This window comes from Anas acuta, chromosome 6 (assembly GCF_963932015.1).
Source record: "Anas acuta chromosome 6, bAnaAcu1.1, whole genome shotgun sequence".
In the NCBI taxonomy this organism is placed as follows: Eukaryota; Metazoa; Chordata; class Aves; order Anseriformes; family Anatidae; genus Anas; species Anas acuta.
In genome coordinates, this window is record NC_088984.1 from 1,970,877 (window position 1) to 1,988,663 (window position 17,787).

Sequence of the window (17,787 nt, forward strand, 5' to 3'; positions counted from 1 at the left end):
AAATGGATCACAAGATGGAAGTTCTTCCTTTACTGCTTAAGGAACTTCAGCTGATGTCAACAATGATAAAATATGTAATACTTATATGTATTCATATATGCTGTGTTCTTGTTACTTACTTCAAGAGTGTAATGGCCTTCTTGATTTCTTTCTTCCTATTTTCATCTGTTTGAAAAGACATTTCATAATTCTCAGTGTCAGAAGTCACTAAGAAGTCTCTCTCTCTCTTTTTTTTTTTTAATAAGCATTGAAAATTAAAAAGGCCATCTGTTTTTCAGTCTTTTGGGAAAGCTTTTCTTTGCAATCATTTCTTGATTTTGCTGTTGTTATTTGTACTGTTTTGTGAGTGAGTTTTAGTGCAATCTACTGTGTTACCTGACTTTATTTTCTTTTGCAGAAATTATACAAAGAAGCCTATGAACAATCAAAAGGAACAAGCATGAATTACTGTGACACACCAAAGTTTCAGACTGATAATGTTCTAAAGAATTTTAGTGATGTATGTATTTTTATGTTCATTTCTTTCTGTACCAACATTCTTGATTACCTTTATTTATCAACTTGTGATTATTTTTCCAGGTAAAATACAAAGATGCATATCAAAAGAATATTTTAGGGCACTATTTGGGCAGTTTTGAGGACCCACATCATACGCACTGTATGAAAGTTGAAGCTATGAAGAGTGATGTAAGTGTGGCAGTCATTCTGTTCTCACCATGATACTTTTATTTTGGAGAAAGCTCAATTATGTTTTCTTACTGAATGTTGATTTTATCCCTAGAAAAATTACAAAGCAGATTACGAGGAGGACAAGACAAAGTGCTACTTCCCTCAGACCATAACTCAGGAATATGAAGCTATTAAGAAGTTAGATCAGTGTAAAGATGTAAGTATAGCACTGCAGTGCTTATCAAATAGCTGTTTACATACAGGGTATCTGCTCTGAGGCATATGGAAGTTTACCGAGTGATTCCTATTAATTTTGAAGATTTTCAATTTGTATTTATTAGCATATGTGACTTTTAAAAACCCTATTAATCTGTAATTTAGAAGCCTTTTGCGGCATCTAGTGATCAAGACAGTTACAGCAAAAGTAACATAAGAATCGTTGTGCAGGACAGTGCTTATCTGCACCTATGCCATAACTGCTAGATATCCTAAGTAATGCTACGCTGCTGTGACTTATTAAATAAAAGGATTTGATTATGTAAATTTACCATAAAAGTATTTATTATTTTCCCTCAGCACACCTACAAAAAGCATCCTGATCAAATCAAATTTACTCAAGTGACTGACTCTCCAGTACAGAAGCAAGCAGAGATCAATAGTAAACAGCTGAGTGATGTAAGTACAGATACTAAACATGTCACTGTATTCTGAGCATATCAATTTCTGCACTGTGGCTGCTTTCACTTAATCATTCAGTTTTAAGAAAGTCAGTGAAATCAATGTGTAGGTGAATGTGTGTGCATATATAGGCACAAACATGGACAAAAGCATTTGTGTGTATATGCAGCCCTATTCCAGTGGAACACCACCTGGAAATCAGATGGTTATTAAATGATTTTTTCAAGTGGCTGTTCGTGTCAAGTTTCAGTGTGTTTGCAATTTTGTGTCTATCATGCTAAAAGTATTCTTTGCACCAGTGAAGTCAGCAGAGTTCATGCCATTCACTTGGCGAGGACTGGGATTTCATCTCTGTCTTCCTTTGAGAGTGAGGTAGCACAAAATCTTTGAGTTGTGCCACTCAGTATTACTAAACATTAACTATCTAAAAACGTTGTCCTGGTAATTTCTTTCTTTATTGTTTTTTGCAGATACTGTATAAATCCAAAGGTGAAAAAATTATTCACAAGTACCACCTCCCTCCTGATGTGCCCCAGTTTATCCAGGCCAAAGTTAATGCCTACAATATTAGTGATGTAAGTATATTTCCAGAGTTCTTTATTCAACTTCCAACATGAAATTTCTTCTAGCTAGAAGCTGTTCATTCGAAAATTCAATTTTTCTTCTAGAACTATTACAAAACTGGTTTGGAAGAATTAAAATCAAGAGGATATGATCTAAAATCTGATGCTATTCCTATCCGAGCTGCCAAGGCTGCTAGACAGGCTGCCAGTGATGTAAGTGCATCCTTCTTAAAGGAACTATTTAATTCATAAGAGTTTACTTAAACTATATTTGAGAGATAAACTGATATTTGAGACATAACTTCTTTATTGCCTTTTTTGAGCATGTTGTTAGAGTATTAATGGCCTTAACACAATTTTTTTTTAATTGGTGTTCTGTTGCTTCATTGATGTGCTTATATAATTATATTTAGAAAAGGATGTCTTTTTATGTAATTCTCTCTGAGTGAAAAGGCTGACTTGCAGTCCAGTATGATTAAGGAAAATTGTTGGAGTAGGTCACTAATGAGAGCTCCATGAGTAATGGACCTGAGTTCTCTCTGTCCTTAATTATAGGTCTGATCATAAATAAGACGAAAGACTCATCCTTGCATATGAGGGATACTTTTTGTAGAGAACAAAGGATACCTTTGCTTTTAATTTACTTTTTACTAAGTTACTATGCTTACTATACATATGCTTATGATGTTCTCTGGATTCTATTGTATTTTAACAGGTTAACTATAAAAAAGCCTATGAACTTTCCAAGGGTAAACTTGTTGGCTTCCAGAGCCTTGAAGATGATCCCAAACTTGTTCATTATATGAAAGTAGCCAAGATGCAGTCTGAGCGAGAGTACAAGAAAGATTATGAGAAAACAAAAACTAAGTACAATACTCCACTGGATATGGTCAACGTTGTCGGTGCCAAGAAGGCTCAAGAGATTGCCAGCAATGCTAATTACAAGAACCTCATACATCACTATACTTACTTACCAGATGCAATGAATGTGGAGCTAACCAAAAACATGATGGAAATTCAGAGTGATGTAAGTAGAACCTTAAGTGAACAGAATTTTTGAGATGCCTCAAGCAAAAGCTGTGAAGCCTCAGGAAGGTCCCTGAATTGTTTTTTCTCATTCCTGAAGTTCTAAATACTGCCTTTTCTTCTTTATTAGAATGCATACAAAGCAGATTATAATAACTGGATGAAAGGAATTGGTTGGATCCCCCTTGGGTCACTAGAAGTAGAAAAAGCTAAAAAAGCTGGAGATGCCTTGAATGAAAAGAAGTATCGTCAGCATCCAGACACCATTAAATTTACAAGTGTGGTAGACACTCCAGTAATGGTCCAAGCCAAACAGAATACAGTTCAACTCAATGATGTAAGTAGAGAAAGAAAAGGGTCTTGTGGTAATGTAGAGATGGATCTACTGAAGAGTTGACCATTGTCTTTAAAATCATTGGAAGAGTTTCTGTGCATTGTCTTTGCTTTGTACTCTGATTTTGCCCAAGTAATTTCCCAGTAAACTGTCAAGCTCCATGGAGTCATGCAGCTCTTTCAGTTCACACCACCTAAGCCTGTCCATTTGTATTTTAAGTACATTTTAAATGCACTTTATTTAAGAAATGATGCAAAATTTTCAAGTTGTTCTTGATGTTTTCCCACCTAAAATAATGAATGAATTACAGAATGTCTGATTAATGATAATATGTCTATCATTATAAAACAGCAAGCTTTATTTTGTACTCTCCTACCATTTGTTATTATCCCATGTTTTCCAGAATTGTGTTTTTATGTCCATTGGAGGGCTCAATGCTCTTTAGTGTTTCTGAGTAAAGACTGCATGGAGTATTTAGGACTCATTTCTTCTATCAATAAGATCAATTATTCTGCATGAAAAGTACAGTCTCAGTCTTTCAAGATAGCAATGTATATGGCAATGTATATGTACAAAATCAAACATAAACCCAGAGTGAGTTGGGGCTAGCTGTACAACAAAAGGATTTATTTATGTATCATATATTTTACAGAAACTATACAGATCTTCCGGAGAGGAAGTTAAACATAAATATACTCTTACCCCAGATGTTCCACAGTTTATCCAAGCTAGATACAATGCAGCTAACGTCAGTGATGTAAGTGACTTCTTTTAAACGTTTTACTCATTGTTAATGAATTTTAAGTAATATGTTGCAAATACACTCATATTCCAGATTTCTTTCACTGATCTGCAGTTCTTTATAATCAACTGATACCAATGTAGTTTTTCATTCTTTGTATCATTTGAATTTCCAAACAAATCCCAGGTACTTATGTAATCATTTAATTAATTTAATTTAATTACTAGAGAAGTAATAAAGCACTGAATGAAGTATATGCTTCATTTAGAAGTACCTGCTTCTAAAGATTTGCCTGAAGTAGATTTGGTGTAGCTTTGACTTGCATGCAATTCTTATGATTATTAGGTTCTCTAGAATAAGACAGGTTTTCTTTTTTTTAGGCGTATTATAAACAAGACTATCATGATCTAATAGCTAAAGGAAACAATGTGTCGCTTGATGCTATTCCAATTGCTCGAGCCAAAGCTTCAAGAAACATCGCCAGTGATGTAAGTATCTATTCCAGGTATGCTTGTTTTAGGCATTTAGTAAAAAAGTCATCCATTCCAGGCCATGTGGTAGATTTCAAATGTTGTGCAAGTCTCACTAGAGCTGCTAAAATGAGAAAGAGATTCTTAGTCTTTCCCAAAATATTAGTGTAAAACTTACTTTTTTTAATTGTTTGCTTTAGGTAAGCAAATATTACTATACAGCTTAAACCAATTTTCATAGAAGAAATTAAATCAGTAGTTCTTGCAATCATCTGGTGACAAATTTCCAGAAAATTAGCTAAATAGGCATCTACTTATGGACCGTGAGACCACAGGAGTATGTGCTCCTATGCTTTTGGTTATACAGTGAAAGACGGCTTATAAATGAATCAGAAAGCCATGTAGTCCAAATTGTATGAAGCGGGATGTGATTCAGTGGTTTCAGATAACTAGAGGAAGCTGTTCAGTTGTACTCTGTTTGCTATTGCTTTCAAATGACAGAAGGATGGTCTCAATGGTTTTAATATTTTTCATTCACCTCTCAGTACAGGAATGCTTAGGAAACACTTTCCTTTTCTCTCAAGAATCGCTAATGTTGATGAATCTTACTGTGATGTGTGTAACCTGTTTTGTACTACCTTAGATGGTGGAGCAAGATAATCTGATGTAGATGCAGTTGCTGAGTGTGCCATTTAGGCCATTTAGACTAATGTTTATAAACTGCTTGCAGCTTTTTTTTTTAATTTCCAATGCATAGTTCCAAGTCACAGGAACTTTTCTTAATTTTCAGTTTACACGTCAATAGCCATGCCACAATTTATTTATCTCTTTCCTCTGTTTCTAGTATAAATATAAAGAAGCGTATGAAAAGGCTAAAGGAAAACAAGTTGGTTTTAGAAGCCTGCAAGATGATCCCAAGCTTGTTCACTATATGCATGTAGCAAAGATTCAGTCTGAGCGTGAGTACAAGAAGGATTATGAGAAATCCAAGACTAACTATCATACACCTCCTGACATGTTCAGTATCCAGGCTGCGAAAAAGTCTCAGGATGTAGCTTCTGGTGCCCACTACAAAAATCTGATCCATCACTACACTTACCTGCCAGATGCTATGGATGTTGAGCTTGCAAAGAATATGATGCAAATTCAGAGTGATGTAAGTATTTCAGTGGCTGCAATTTCATAGATGTTTTCTTGCACACTGTGAAAATAAAATATGAGTTTGTATTCAGTGGAAGTTGCCATTGCTGTACCAGAATGGTCCATTTTTCTTATGTCTCTGGGAAGAGCCTTAGAAGCTTTAAGTATCAGCTGTCAGAATTTAGAAATAATACATTCCAGGTGAGTTAGGCTCAAAGGGTTTTTGTTGTAGGCATGTCTTTGAAGACCAGATTTGTGGGATATTGCATTCAAATGTGTTTTTTTTTATTCACATTTTCTCAGAAGACTTTATTTTGCAACTAAATTAATTTTGTTTTATTCTTTAAGACTTCTAATTTCCCTGCTTTGTCTTCATGTGAGATAGGTATGGTAATGTAGCTGGACTATTATCTATTGAGCATGAAGGAGTGGACAAAATTTGGTTATTGATATTATTAGGAATATATCCTCTGGAGATCTCTAGCATTAGATATTTCATTTAGGACCTTCTTAGTGCTTCTTGCAGATACAATTTCATATGGTTGACTGAGCATACCAGGTTGCACTCTGCATCTAGGGTAGATGTTTTACTTGAGGTCTGTGAATTCTACATGCTTTACTGTAGAAGGAACTACAGGAGGACAAAAAAGTCTCTGCTCTGTGGACCTTTAAACAAAAGGCCACATCTGGTAAAGTCTGCTGAAACACAGACCAAATTAAACCATGTTAAATGATCACCATATGATAGTTGAGAAGATATTAATCTTCTAAAGATTAAGAGGAGGTTTGTGAAATTTTTCACAAGGGTAAGAGAAAATAAGCTTAGTAAATACTGAAGGGATGTTACTGTTTATAAGAAATGAATAAGGAAGAAAAAAATACGGCAGCTCATTTTATTCCCTATGAAATCACAGAAAAACAAGCAAACAAATCTGTTGTTCTCTTCTAGAATTTATAAATACTTTTTGCTAATGTGGAACTTAATTGCTAGACTCTGTGATTATTGCTTTAAACAGTTCTGTGGGATAATATCGGTCCATGTTGTCTTTCTGTCCTTCAGAATGCATACAAACAAGATTATAACAGCTGGTTCAAGGGTATTGGATGGAGTCCTCTTGGTTCTCTGGATGTTGAAAAAGCTAAAAAGGCAGGAGATGCATTAAATGAAAAGAAATACCGTCAGCACCCAGACACCATCAAATTTACAAGTATACCAGATTCAATACCAATGGTTTTAGCTCAGCACAATACCAAGCAACTGAGTGACGTAAGTAATTTTTCATTACTAATGCAATATAGTGATTTTATTTCTTACTATGTGTATGATTTTTATGTTACTATTTGGCATTTCATCTAAGAAAAAAAAAACAACCTTTAGTTTTTAAAAACTGTACAAATAGTAAAAATTCAATATGTTGGTAAGAATTAAGTGTTGTTGCTTTGTCTTTATTTATTAACACTAATAATACCTCTCTTGCACTTGTTAACACATTATTTTTATTTTTTCTTTCAGGTAACATATAAGCAAGAGGGTGAGAAAGTAAAACACAAATATACCCTGGATGCTGATGTTCCTCAGTTTATTCAAGCCAGGGTCAATGCCTTCAATTTGAGTGATGTGAGCATATAATTGACAATTTATTTATTTATCATTTACTTAGTAGAAAAATGACCTTTTATATATTCATGCTATAACATCAAATATAGAAAGAGCAGAGTAGAGGGGGAGAATCCCCTCCATCACCCTGCTGGCCACACTGCTTTTGATGCAGCCTAGGATAAGGTTGGCTTTCTGGGCTGCAAGCACACATGTTGAGCTTCACAGCAGCCAGCACCCCCAGGTGCTTCTCAGGGCTGCTCTCAAACCATTTTCCACCCAGCCTGTATTTGTGGATCGCACAGGCCCATTTCTTAAGTCTGTCCAGATCCCTTTGAATTTATTATAATACAGTTGTTGTTTGTGTTAACATTTTTCCCTGCAATTGCACAGACCAATATTTTGATTCACGTGAATACAATAAAAATAAAGTCTTGAACAACTTTGTTAAAATTTCATATCATGACATTACAATCTCGTACCTTTTTCCCTACAAGGCGAACTACAAAGCAGACTGGAAAAAAACCATTGCCAAAGGATATGATCTGAAACCAGATGCCATTCCGATTATTGCTGCTAAAGCTTCTCGAAATATTGCAAGTGATGTAAGTATAATTTACATAAGGAGGAATACAAAAATCTACTGTTACAGCTTTCTGTAGCATATTATACCATAGAGCATACCTACATGCATATAACGATACAGAAATACTTAACCCTGAGAACTGAAATTATTATGGTACTGTGAAATAATAAGCAAATTTAGATGTTTACATGAACCTCATAAACAAAAAAGAAAGTGTTTTCTGTTATAATTGATCTATTTCTGTATTTTTTGTTGCTGGAGATCTGTGCCTCTGCCTGTCTATACATCACTGTAGCTGTTTTCAGGCAGCTACAATCAACTGACAACATCAAAGCTTGGTATGCTATCTGACAGAAGCCATACCATAACGCTGGTCTTTTAATTAATATCTGAATGTTCTTCAGAGTTGGAAGTCTATGGCAGTAAAATAAAATATGGCAGAGGCAATGGCAAGACAGGCCTTGTACTTCATATCCAGATTTATGTCTATACCAGGGGTCAAGATGAGCAGCCCTCTTCTTTTTTTGAATCCAATTAATCCTGTGCAGTCTGAAAAATAATTTCTAAATTTTTGGAATGGAAAGCAATTTTAAAATTCTTAAACTTCAACTTCTTAGAATTATCAAAAGTATATTTTCTGTTTCCAAAGTGGATAAGAATTTCTCTTGCTTTGTCTGTAGTATAAGTACAAGGAATCATATGAGAAAGACAAAGGCAAACAGGTTGGATACCGCAGCCTACAGGATGATCCTAAACTTGTTCATTACATGAATGTGGCCAAAATGCAATCAGATCGTGAATACAAGAAAGATTATGAAATCAGCAAGACCAAATATCATACTCCCTTGGATATGTTCAGCGTGACAGCTGCCAAAAAAGCTCAAGAAGCAGTTACGAACATGGGCTATAAACAGCTAATTCACAATTATACTCTCTTGCCTGATTCTGTGAATCTGGAACTATCAAGAAATGTGATGCAGCTTCAGAGTGATGTACGTAACAATTAATCAGCTTATTTTTTTCTTCTCAGAATTACTGTTAAAATATTAAACTTTTAGGGCTAGAAAATTAATTGTATGATATTATCAGTGGACTGAGATGTTAATGTCTGGTCTGGAACTGTGTATTTTCCAAAGTTTATCATAAATATGCATAATTGATTAGTTCTAGGTAACTTACTTAGCAAATAACAACTTTCTTTGTTTCTCCACATATTTAACTACTTCTCAGAAAATGAATGTTTTGCTAATTCCTTTATTTTTGCAGTTGCAGTATGTTGGAGTATGTTACTACTGTGATTATCACTTGTACTCTCAGAAATCTTAGGTTATGTGTGTCTAAATTATGGCTATACGAAAGTATATTTTATTTAAGTTTATCAAACTATATGTTACACATGTTTGTATTATACCTAAGGATTATACCTGGATCATACCTAGGGACTTGAGATTTATTTATCTGGTTCACTTTTCCTTCCTGCATTTGTCCTCCAACAGATGCATATGCCATGCACACTAAGGATGCATGTTTAAGTTATAAAAATCTTTGTAGTTTCCATTAAGTTCTGTGACTCATTTCCATTTCTTTTTCACTAGTGTGACATTGGAGTCTACTTTTTTTTTACCCACGAAGTATTAAGATTAGTCTGCATTTTTAGTAGTCCTCTGACAAATTCAAAACTCACCAAAAGCTCAAATAGTCTAACTGAGAACCAGAAGTTTTAAGGCCTCATCTGTGTTTTTTTATTTTGCTTTGTTTGTTTGTTTCATACAGGCATTCTGATTTTTTTGGTCTCACTGTGTTTTTCCTTGTTTATTTTTTAAAAGAATGTATATAAAGCAGACTTTAATAACTGGTTGAGAGGAGTTGGCTGGTTGCCAATTCAATCATTGGACGTAGAAAAGGCCAAAAAAGCTACAGAGATTCTCAGTGAAAAGAAATATCGCCAGCATCCAGACACGCTGAAGTACTCTATTCCAATCGATGCAATGGAACAAGTATTAGCTAAGCAAAATGCCAAGACCATGAATAAGGTGAGAACTTGTTCAGATGATAGTGACTGAGCCAGAGGTAGGGTCCTCGTCTTGCAAGATCACGCGATGGGTGTATTCCCACTGAGGTTGTCAGAATTTTCAGTGGTTATAGAAATTAAAGATTTCTCTTTTGTGCATGTGATGAAAAATATCCTCTCCAGATGTATAGTACTCTGGCAATGATGCTCTTTTTATATATAATAGTGAGCTGAAGAAAAAACACCCTAAAATCCTGTCAAGTTTTTACAAGTATCCTCAGAAAATGGGAATTCTTTAAATTTGTCCCTAGTTATCTGGAACACCACTGATCCTTATTCCTTGTATGCCATGGAAAGAGGGTGCATGAAAAAAAAACCAAACACTTATGCTTTACAAGGATATATATATTTATATATATTTATAAGGATATATATAAAACAGGGAAAACTGCAGACTGAAAATTTTAGATTTAATTTTTAATAGTTATCAAAACAAACTTTGCAAATTTCTCAAGTGAAATACTAAAAGAGGAGGAATATAAGATTTTCATGCTGCAGTTATAATTGTGGAGATTATTTATAGTACTAATGGAACTTTGTACTGTAAAACATTATTTATTGCATATAAGCAAAACAAACACAAACTTATATTTTATGAGTGCATGGCCTATTGAAAGCTAAATGTCATTTTTTCAACTGCAGAGGCTCTACACTGATAAATGGAACAAAGAGAAGACCAGCATTCATGTTATGCCAGATACTCCAGAAATTCTGCAGTCTAAAGTGAACCAGATCACAATGAGTAATGTGAGTTACTGTGCTCAAAGTGGGCATTCAGTGTCTGTTACATAGATCAAAAATTGTTATAATTTTTATTTTTTTTGAAAATATTTGAATTCAGATGTAGGGTACTTTAGTACTTCTGCCTTCATAATAGAGTACCTGTTCTCTTTTACATTTTAAATCAGAAATTATACAAAGCCGGATGGGAGGAAGACAAGAAGAAAGGTTATGACATGAAGACAGATGCCATTCCAATAAAAGCAGCCAAGGCCTCCAGAGACATTGCGAGTGATGTAAGTTTGTTTACTTGGTAGCATTCAGAATTTTTTCAGAGCCCATCAGAACTTTCCAAAATGCTGTGTTATGCATAAAAGTGATTTTTCAAGCATCTTGGAAAATCTGGGTTTCAGTTATATGCTTAATGTGATAAACCTTTGTAGTACTTGCTCTCAGGCATATTTTGTCTCCCGTAGAATAACACTGAATTGTGCTTTTTTGCTCTTTGTTTAGCAAGCTGCTAAGCTTCATATGCCTGTGTTCAAGAGGTTATAAGAACAAATATGTCTAAATGACTAAGCCTGAAATTCTGTAATAAAAAAGAACCAGTATTTTCTGTCTTCAAAGATAGAAATGAGCTTAATCATGCTTTTTTTTTTTTTTTTTTTCTTCTCCTGCTCTTTGTCTTTCCTGCTGTCAGTATAAGTACAAACTAGCCTACGAAAAAGCAAAAGGAAAGCACATTGGGTTCCGCAGCCTTGAAGATGATCCCAAGCTAGTGCACTTCATGCATGTGGCTAAGATGCAATCCGATCGTGAATACAAAAAAGATTATGAGAAGGCAAAGACTAACTTCCATACTCCAGTTGACATGCTCAGTGTTGTGGCAGCCAAGAAAGCACAGGAAGTGGCTACAAATACAAACTACAAAAGCTTGATCCATACCTACAATGTTCTACCTGATGCTATGAGTCTTGAATTAGCCAAAAACATGATGCAGTTACAAAGTGATGTAAGTGAGAGACTCTTCAACCTTTGCATTACTAATACAGTGTTCCTTAGATTATGGGAATATGCTTTAAGATAAATAAATTTTTTTAGTGAAATTCAGTTACATACTAAAATGTGGTAAATAAAATGAGACTTTCAATAAGGATAGCCTTTGTGTATTTCTAAGACTCTGAAATATTAAATTAAACCTATTGCTAAAGAATTCAGGCTCAAAAATAAGCCATTTTATTTATGAAGTAGAATGGATGTTTAAATGCCCTATCAGACTCTTCAGCAGAAGTCCTTTTTTTTCAGGCCAAGGCAGGAAAAGCTTAACTTTTCAGCAGTTTTGTCTTGTACTTCCAAGAAGATGTCCTCTTAGAAAAAGGGGAAACGAACTATGTAGCCGTGTTCTCAGAGTTTCTGCGATGTTCAGACTAGAGAAAACATTTATTTATTTTTCTGTTGGTATAGTGGTTCAGCTGATCCTCTTCTCCAAGAGGACCGTAGCATGTAATCTTATGTGAGCAATCTGTATCCATCATAAGGAGGATCTGAACACTGTATAAAGGGAAGTATAATAAAATAGAGACAGTACTGTAACAAATACATTTCTAAGAAAACACTGGATACATCTTGATATTATTTGGTCCTTCTTAGAACAAGTGCATTCAAAATCTAATATTCATTAAACACAGGAAGAAGCATCACGATTTCCAGATATTCTTGTGCATCTATCTGATTATTTTCTTTTCTTTCTGCTTCCAGAATCAATATAGAGCAGAATACGATGAAAGCATGAAAGGTGTTGGATGGATGCCACTGGGCTCCCTGGAGGCTGAGAAGAACAAGAAAGCAATGGAAATTGTTAGTGAAAAGAAATACCGCCAGCATCCAGACAAGCTGAAGTATTCTGTTCCTATGGATTCCATGAACATGGTCTTAGCTTTAAATAATGCTAAAATCATGGATGAGGTAAGAAGGTGTTCATTAAAACTTGTCTAAATTTGCACAAGTATGAAGTGAGTTATTTATAACAATACACAATCTTATTGGGTGACTAATGTGTAAATTTTTCAGTTTTGGCAACTAATGAGAATGCTTGATTGTCAGTGTATTTCATCTTCATAGAGCCTTTCTATACCTGAAAGCAAAACATGACCGTAATATTTTATTCATAAGGTCTACCCAGCATAAAAGATTGTAGACTTTTATGAGTTTAACCCTAGAGGCTAAAAGTACCAGAGTGATTTGCTTTTGAAAATAGCATTTAAACTTTTAAACATATAGCCTGTTTCATCTGATGCCTGTTACATCAATGTGGAATTACAGCATGATATGAATGTTCTTGTAATGAGCTATTTATTTCCTGGTTCTTCTCCTGAACTGATAGAATCTGCTGCTGCTTTTCAGAAATGTCTAGTGTTCACATGCATTGGAGATGCAGTGATCATCAGAATTTTATTTTTTTCTTAGCTTTAATTCCTCTAAGAAAACCTTTGTTACCTCTCTCAATTGCTACTTACTTTCTATGAGATAAGCTAATAATCTTCCACCTCAGACAAGGTGGACAACCTACTCTTCTAACACTTCTTTTTCTTCTACCTTCTGACTTTGATATCTGTTGTTTTCTGCTGTTGAATGTGCTTGAACATGCTGCTGGGCAAGAGACAACCAATAAAATACTGTAGCAAGATTGATATTGGTTCAACTTTTATTTTAGACTTGCACAATTAACTTCATAAGAGCTATTTCTGATTCACATTGCTTTTAAACAGTAAAATAAAAGTACAAATGGTCTTACCATATTAGGAGTTGCATCACTGTAAAAAAAGATTGTATTTAAAAGGGTGACAATTTAATACTAAAAATATTGTTTTATTTATTTATTTATTTTTTTGTACGTTGACATGTTTTTTCCTTTGTCCCTCCAGCACCAATACAAACAAGCATGGGAAGAAGACAAAAAGAAAGTTCACATCACACCAGATATTCCACAGATTGCTTTAGCAAAAGCTAATGCATTTAATTTAAGTGATGTGAGTACTGTTTCTAAGGCTAAGAGGTTGCACTTGTTTTTTTTGTTTTGCTTTGCTTTGTTTTGTTTTGTTTTTTTATTAGGAATAATATGTGAAATAACATCATAGGAAACTCTCCCTAATTCTCAGTTGGCTAACCTGTATTAGTTTCACAATAAGCAATTTATTTTTCTTTCCCACCCCCTTCCTTCTTTGAGATTACATACTGAAAGTTGTCAAGAAGAAGCCACAATGTTTATGGATAGATTATGAAGTATTCATGTAGGTCATTAAAATATAGTAGTTATTAACAAAATAATAGAGTTTGAGCACTAACCATGTTTGTTACTGCATTTATTTTATTTCCTAATATATGTTTTGTACTACATTCAAAATTCTGTCTTGCAGGTTGAACCTATTCTTTATGTAACATGATATCATAGACGGTTTCTCAGTAGCTGGTTGTTAAATCTGCATATGCTAAATAAAGAGTTGGTTGTAATTGTGCACATCTTTATGTGCATGTAAATAGACATCTAATTTTTAGATGCAACTTTTCACCAGTATTTGTGCATGTGGGAAACAAGTGCAAATACTTGGTCTTTTTTTTTAGGTTATTGTTGTTGATTATAGTGCAGTTCAGCTGCATTGGTGTATAAATATTAGGACTGAAGTTAATTCTGAAGGTGAATTCATCTCTTTGTGAGCCTGAATGGCATAAACAGCTATTCAAGGGGTATTAAACATATGAATAGTCTGTGTTTCAAGTTGACATATAAAATGTATACAGTTTTGTGTTTTTTTTTTTTTTTTTTTTAAGGATGGGTCTTTTTTTTCTTTTCACAGAAAATGTACAGACTTTCTTTTGAAGAAACCAGGAAGAAAGGGTATGATCTCAGAGCTGATGCTATCCCTATTAAAGCTGCCAGAGCTTCTAGGGACATTGCTAGTGATGTAAGTTCTGAAAAGATAAACAATCAATTTCAGACATTATAAAACATTCTTTTCTTAACACAGCTCAATTTTATATGCTAAGTGTGTGAGGTCTATTTATTTTCTTGTTTGTAAATAACTGGCGTATTCAGCATATATTCTAATAATTTTTCTCACACAGTTAAAGAAGAATTTCTCCATTACAAGGATTAGGAGATAAATGAGGGACTCTTCCTGGGGAAAAAAAAACAAACAAAAAACAAAAAACAAACGCTGTTCATTTCTTACTGTTCTAGTGCTTGTATATTTTATAAATGTGATATTGCCCCAGCCCAGGTGCAGCACTTTGCACATAGACTTGTTGAATTTTATTAGGTTCACGTGGGCCCACTTCTCTAGCTTGTCCAGGCCCCTTTGGATGGCTTCCCTTCCTTCTGGTGTATTGATTGCACCACTTTATTTAATAATGTAAAAATCTTACTTTAATTTACTTTTTCCCTTTACAAGAGAGACATTGCTTGTTAAACAAATAAAGTAAAACTAATATTTCTGTCTCTGTTCTCTGCACAGTATAAATACAAATTAGGTTATGAAAAAGACAAGGGAAAGCTTGTAGGCTTCCGCAGCCTTCAGGATGATCCCAAACTTGTCCATTATATGCAAGTGGCTAAGATGCAGTCTGATCGTGAATACAAGAAAGCCTATGAGATGGGCAAGACGCATTACCAAACACCTTCTGATGCACTCAGTATCGTGGCAGCTAAGGAAGCACAAGATCGTGTAACCAATACAAACTACAAACGACTGATACACCAGTATATGCTTCTACCAGATGCAATGAGTTTTGAACTGTACAGAAACATGAATCAGATACAAAGTAATGTAAGTTTCTCTTTTCTTTCTGACTGTCATTCACAGCTGTATGTGTTTTCCTCTCTTCTCATTATGGCTGTGTTTTGGAAAGAACAGAATTATTTAGTGTGAACCGTTTATAAATTGTAAACTTTCCTTTTGTGTCCTGATTTGCAGAATGAATACAAGCAGGATTACAATGAATGGTTCAAGGGTATTGGCTGGAGTCCTGCTGGTTCTCTGGATGTGGAGAAATCTAAGAAAGCTACAGAAATTGCAAGTGACCGGAAATACCGCCAGCATCCCAGCATGTTCCATTTTACAAAACAAAATGATGACATGGACATGGTCCTTGCAAAGCATAATGCAGATATAATGAATAAAGTGAGTATTTATGGGGAAAATTAGTCAGGCACTCAAATATAATCCAAATTAATAAATGCTGTATAAATCTCTGTCACCACTTTTATGTAGCAGTGTTTCCCTGGGAAAAACAACTGTCACAGATTTCTCCTTTTTCATTTTTTTTTCTTAATTGAAACACTCATTTACTGACAAGTGGCATTGGTTACATAAATCTTACCTCATTTTTTTCATAACTACTTCTTCAACATCTATTTTTCTCACTCTTACATAGAAATCATTGGTCCTGAAAATCTTGGTAGGTAGACCTCATTTGAAGCGGGACTGGATCATAATTCAGCTCATTCTGGGGTAGTTCATTACATAGTAAAATAAATCTAAGTTGGCATCTTATGCTTTTTACCCATCCATAGGCAAAGTGCACAAACAGAAAGGTGAAAACCTTGAAAGAACCATCCTTTGTCATTTATACTAATACAGCTGATGTTACTTTTTTTCAATAGCATGCTTATACTCAAGCTTGGGAGAAGGATAAAACTCAAGTTCATGTGATGCCGGATACACCAGATATTCTACAAGCAAAACAGAACAAGGCGAACTACAGTCAGGTAGTACTTTTTCATGCTTTCTATTAAATTTCAAATTAGTATCTATTTTCTTCAAATTTAAAGGATCCTTCCTATTTCAAAATAAAAATTAATTGATAAAGGTTGGAAAAAATGGAAGAGAGGTTTTAGAACACAGGCAAGAATTTTGCTGTGAGACAGTAGCAATATATATAATATATATAATATATATTCAGAGTAGCAATTGTTACCATCTTCAAGGTAGCAAAGTTACAGTTTAAATTATAGCAAAATATATGGAAAATGTGACTTCTATTTTTGACCTCTGGAAGTGTGAAGTCCATACTATAGCGAAATCAATCGTGTTACAAATTCCTTATTATAAAATTATAAGTTCATTGGGTATATTTGTAACTTTATATATAAGAAAATAATTACATGTAGTGATTTGAACTTTTCTTTCAGCTTTTAAATATCAGAAATTTTGCTATTTAAAGCAATTAGATTTTGCTTTGCATGGTTGCTCAGAGGCAAATTTTCAGCATGCTAGGGCTGGAACTTTAAATCAATTGTGCCTGAACTGAATTGACTATTAAATAACTACTTTACAGCCTTATTAACTAAAATTATGTTAGGCCCGTTAAAAAGTTTTCAGTTATCCCAGATGTACAGATTTCAATTTTCCCAGTTATGTTTCAAGTCCTAAAGATAAGCTGTGATAGGAAAGTGCTGCAGTAAATAAAAGCTATTTAGTCACTGGCCTAAGACTTGGAAGACTACCTTCCTTGCCTATCACATTTTCCCTTTTCTTAGTTTCCATTCCAGTAGCACTTCTCTCATAACTGAAGCTTTTGAGGTAACCAGAATTAGGTAATATGGATCACTAGCATATCTAAGTGGAAGGTAATATATGTATTACTAAGGCTTTTTAATTAAAGTTGTTTTCAATTTTAGAAACTGTACAAGCTTGGCTGGGAGGAAATGATAAAGAAGGGCTATGACCTCACACCTGAAGCCATTTCAGTGAAAGCTGCCAAAGCATCAAGGGACATTGCAAGTGACGTAAGCAGCATTTCTAATTCAGTCTGAATTGCAGTTCTTTGTGCACCCCTATATGCTAAGGTGTGTCTTGGAGTAAACAAGCAAAATTGATGAAGAAACACTTTCCTGATTTGCTTTTGTCAGTTTCTTTTTTGAAGAAAAGGCTTGAAGGAGAATTGTTCTTAGGTCTTAGCAATTCCAAAGTCCATCCTTGAAGTGGCTAACCATACAAAGCAATTTAAACTGGGTTGTCTGCTCTTCTGAATGTTACATTTTCTGAGCAGCAGCAATTTAGTCCAGTTAGCTGATCCCAGTGCCTATACTTAGGAATCCTCTTTACAACTCCAAAGTAGATATGGTGACACATATATTTCTATTATTTTCTGTAACTTGCTATTATTAACTTAACTTGCTATTATTAACTTCTG

General features: G+C 34.4%; 1 protein-coding gene across 50 annotated transcripts in view; it reads left to right on the forward strand.

Moving 5' to 3' along the window:
* NEB (nebulin) overlaps positions 1-17,787 on the forward strand; it is a 126,520-nt gene that overhangs the window by 11,788 nt on the left and 96,945 nt on the right. For all 50 annotated transcript variants that reach the window (XM_068686938.1, XM_068686941.1, XM_068686943.1 and 47 more), the window contains exons 14-39: positions 398-499; positions 580-687; positions 782-886; positions 1,246-1,344; positions 1,818-1,922; positions 2,016-2,123; positions 2,626-2,937; positions 3,067-3,273; positions 3,923-4,027; positions 4,393-4,500; positions 5,327-5,638; positions 6,683-6,889; positions 7,136-7,240; positions 7,717-7,824; positions 8,486-8,797; positions 9,632-9,838; positions 10,519-10,623; positions 10,785-10,892; positions 11,297-11,608; positions 12,355-12,561; positions 13,521-13,625; positions 14,451-14,558; positions 15,108-15,419; positions 15,567-15,773; positions 16,256-16,360; positions 17,273-17,380. In XM_068686938.1, coding sequence (XP_068543039.1) covers positions 398-499; positions 580-687; positions 782-886; positions 1,246-1,344; positions 1,818-1,922; positions 2,016-2,123; positions 2,626-2,937; positions 3,067-3,273; positions 3,923-4,027; positions 4,393-4,500; positions 5,327-5,638; positions 6,683-6,889; positions 7,136-7,240; positions 7,717-7,824; positions 8,486-8,797; positions 9,632-9,838; positions 10,519-10,623; positions 10,785-10,892; positions 11,297-11,608; positions 12,355-12,561; positions 13,521-13,625; positions 14,451-14,558; positions 15,108-15,419; positions 15,567-15,773; positions 16,256-16,360; positions 17,273-17,380 — 4,287 coding nt within the window. The remainder of the gene's footprint in view (positions 1-397; positions 500-579; positions 688-781; positions 887-1,245; positions 1,345-1,817; positions 1,923-2,015; positions 2,124-2,625; positions 2,938-3,066; positions 3,274-3,922; positions 4,028-4,392; positions 4,501-5,326; positions 5,639-6,682; positions 6,890-7,135; positions 7,241-7,716; positions 7,825-8,485; positions 8,798-9,631; positions 9,839-10,518; positions 10,624-10,784; positions 10,893-11,296; positions 11,609-12,354; positions 12,562-13,520; positions 13,626-14,450; positions 14,559-15,107; positions 15,420-15,566; positions 15,774-16,255; positions 16,361-17,272; positions 17,381-17,787) is intronic.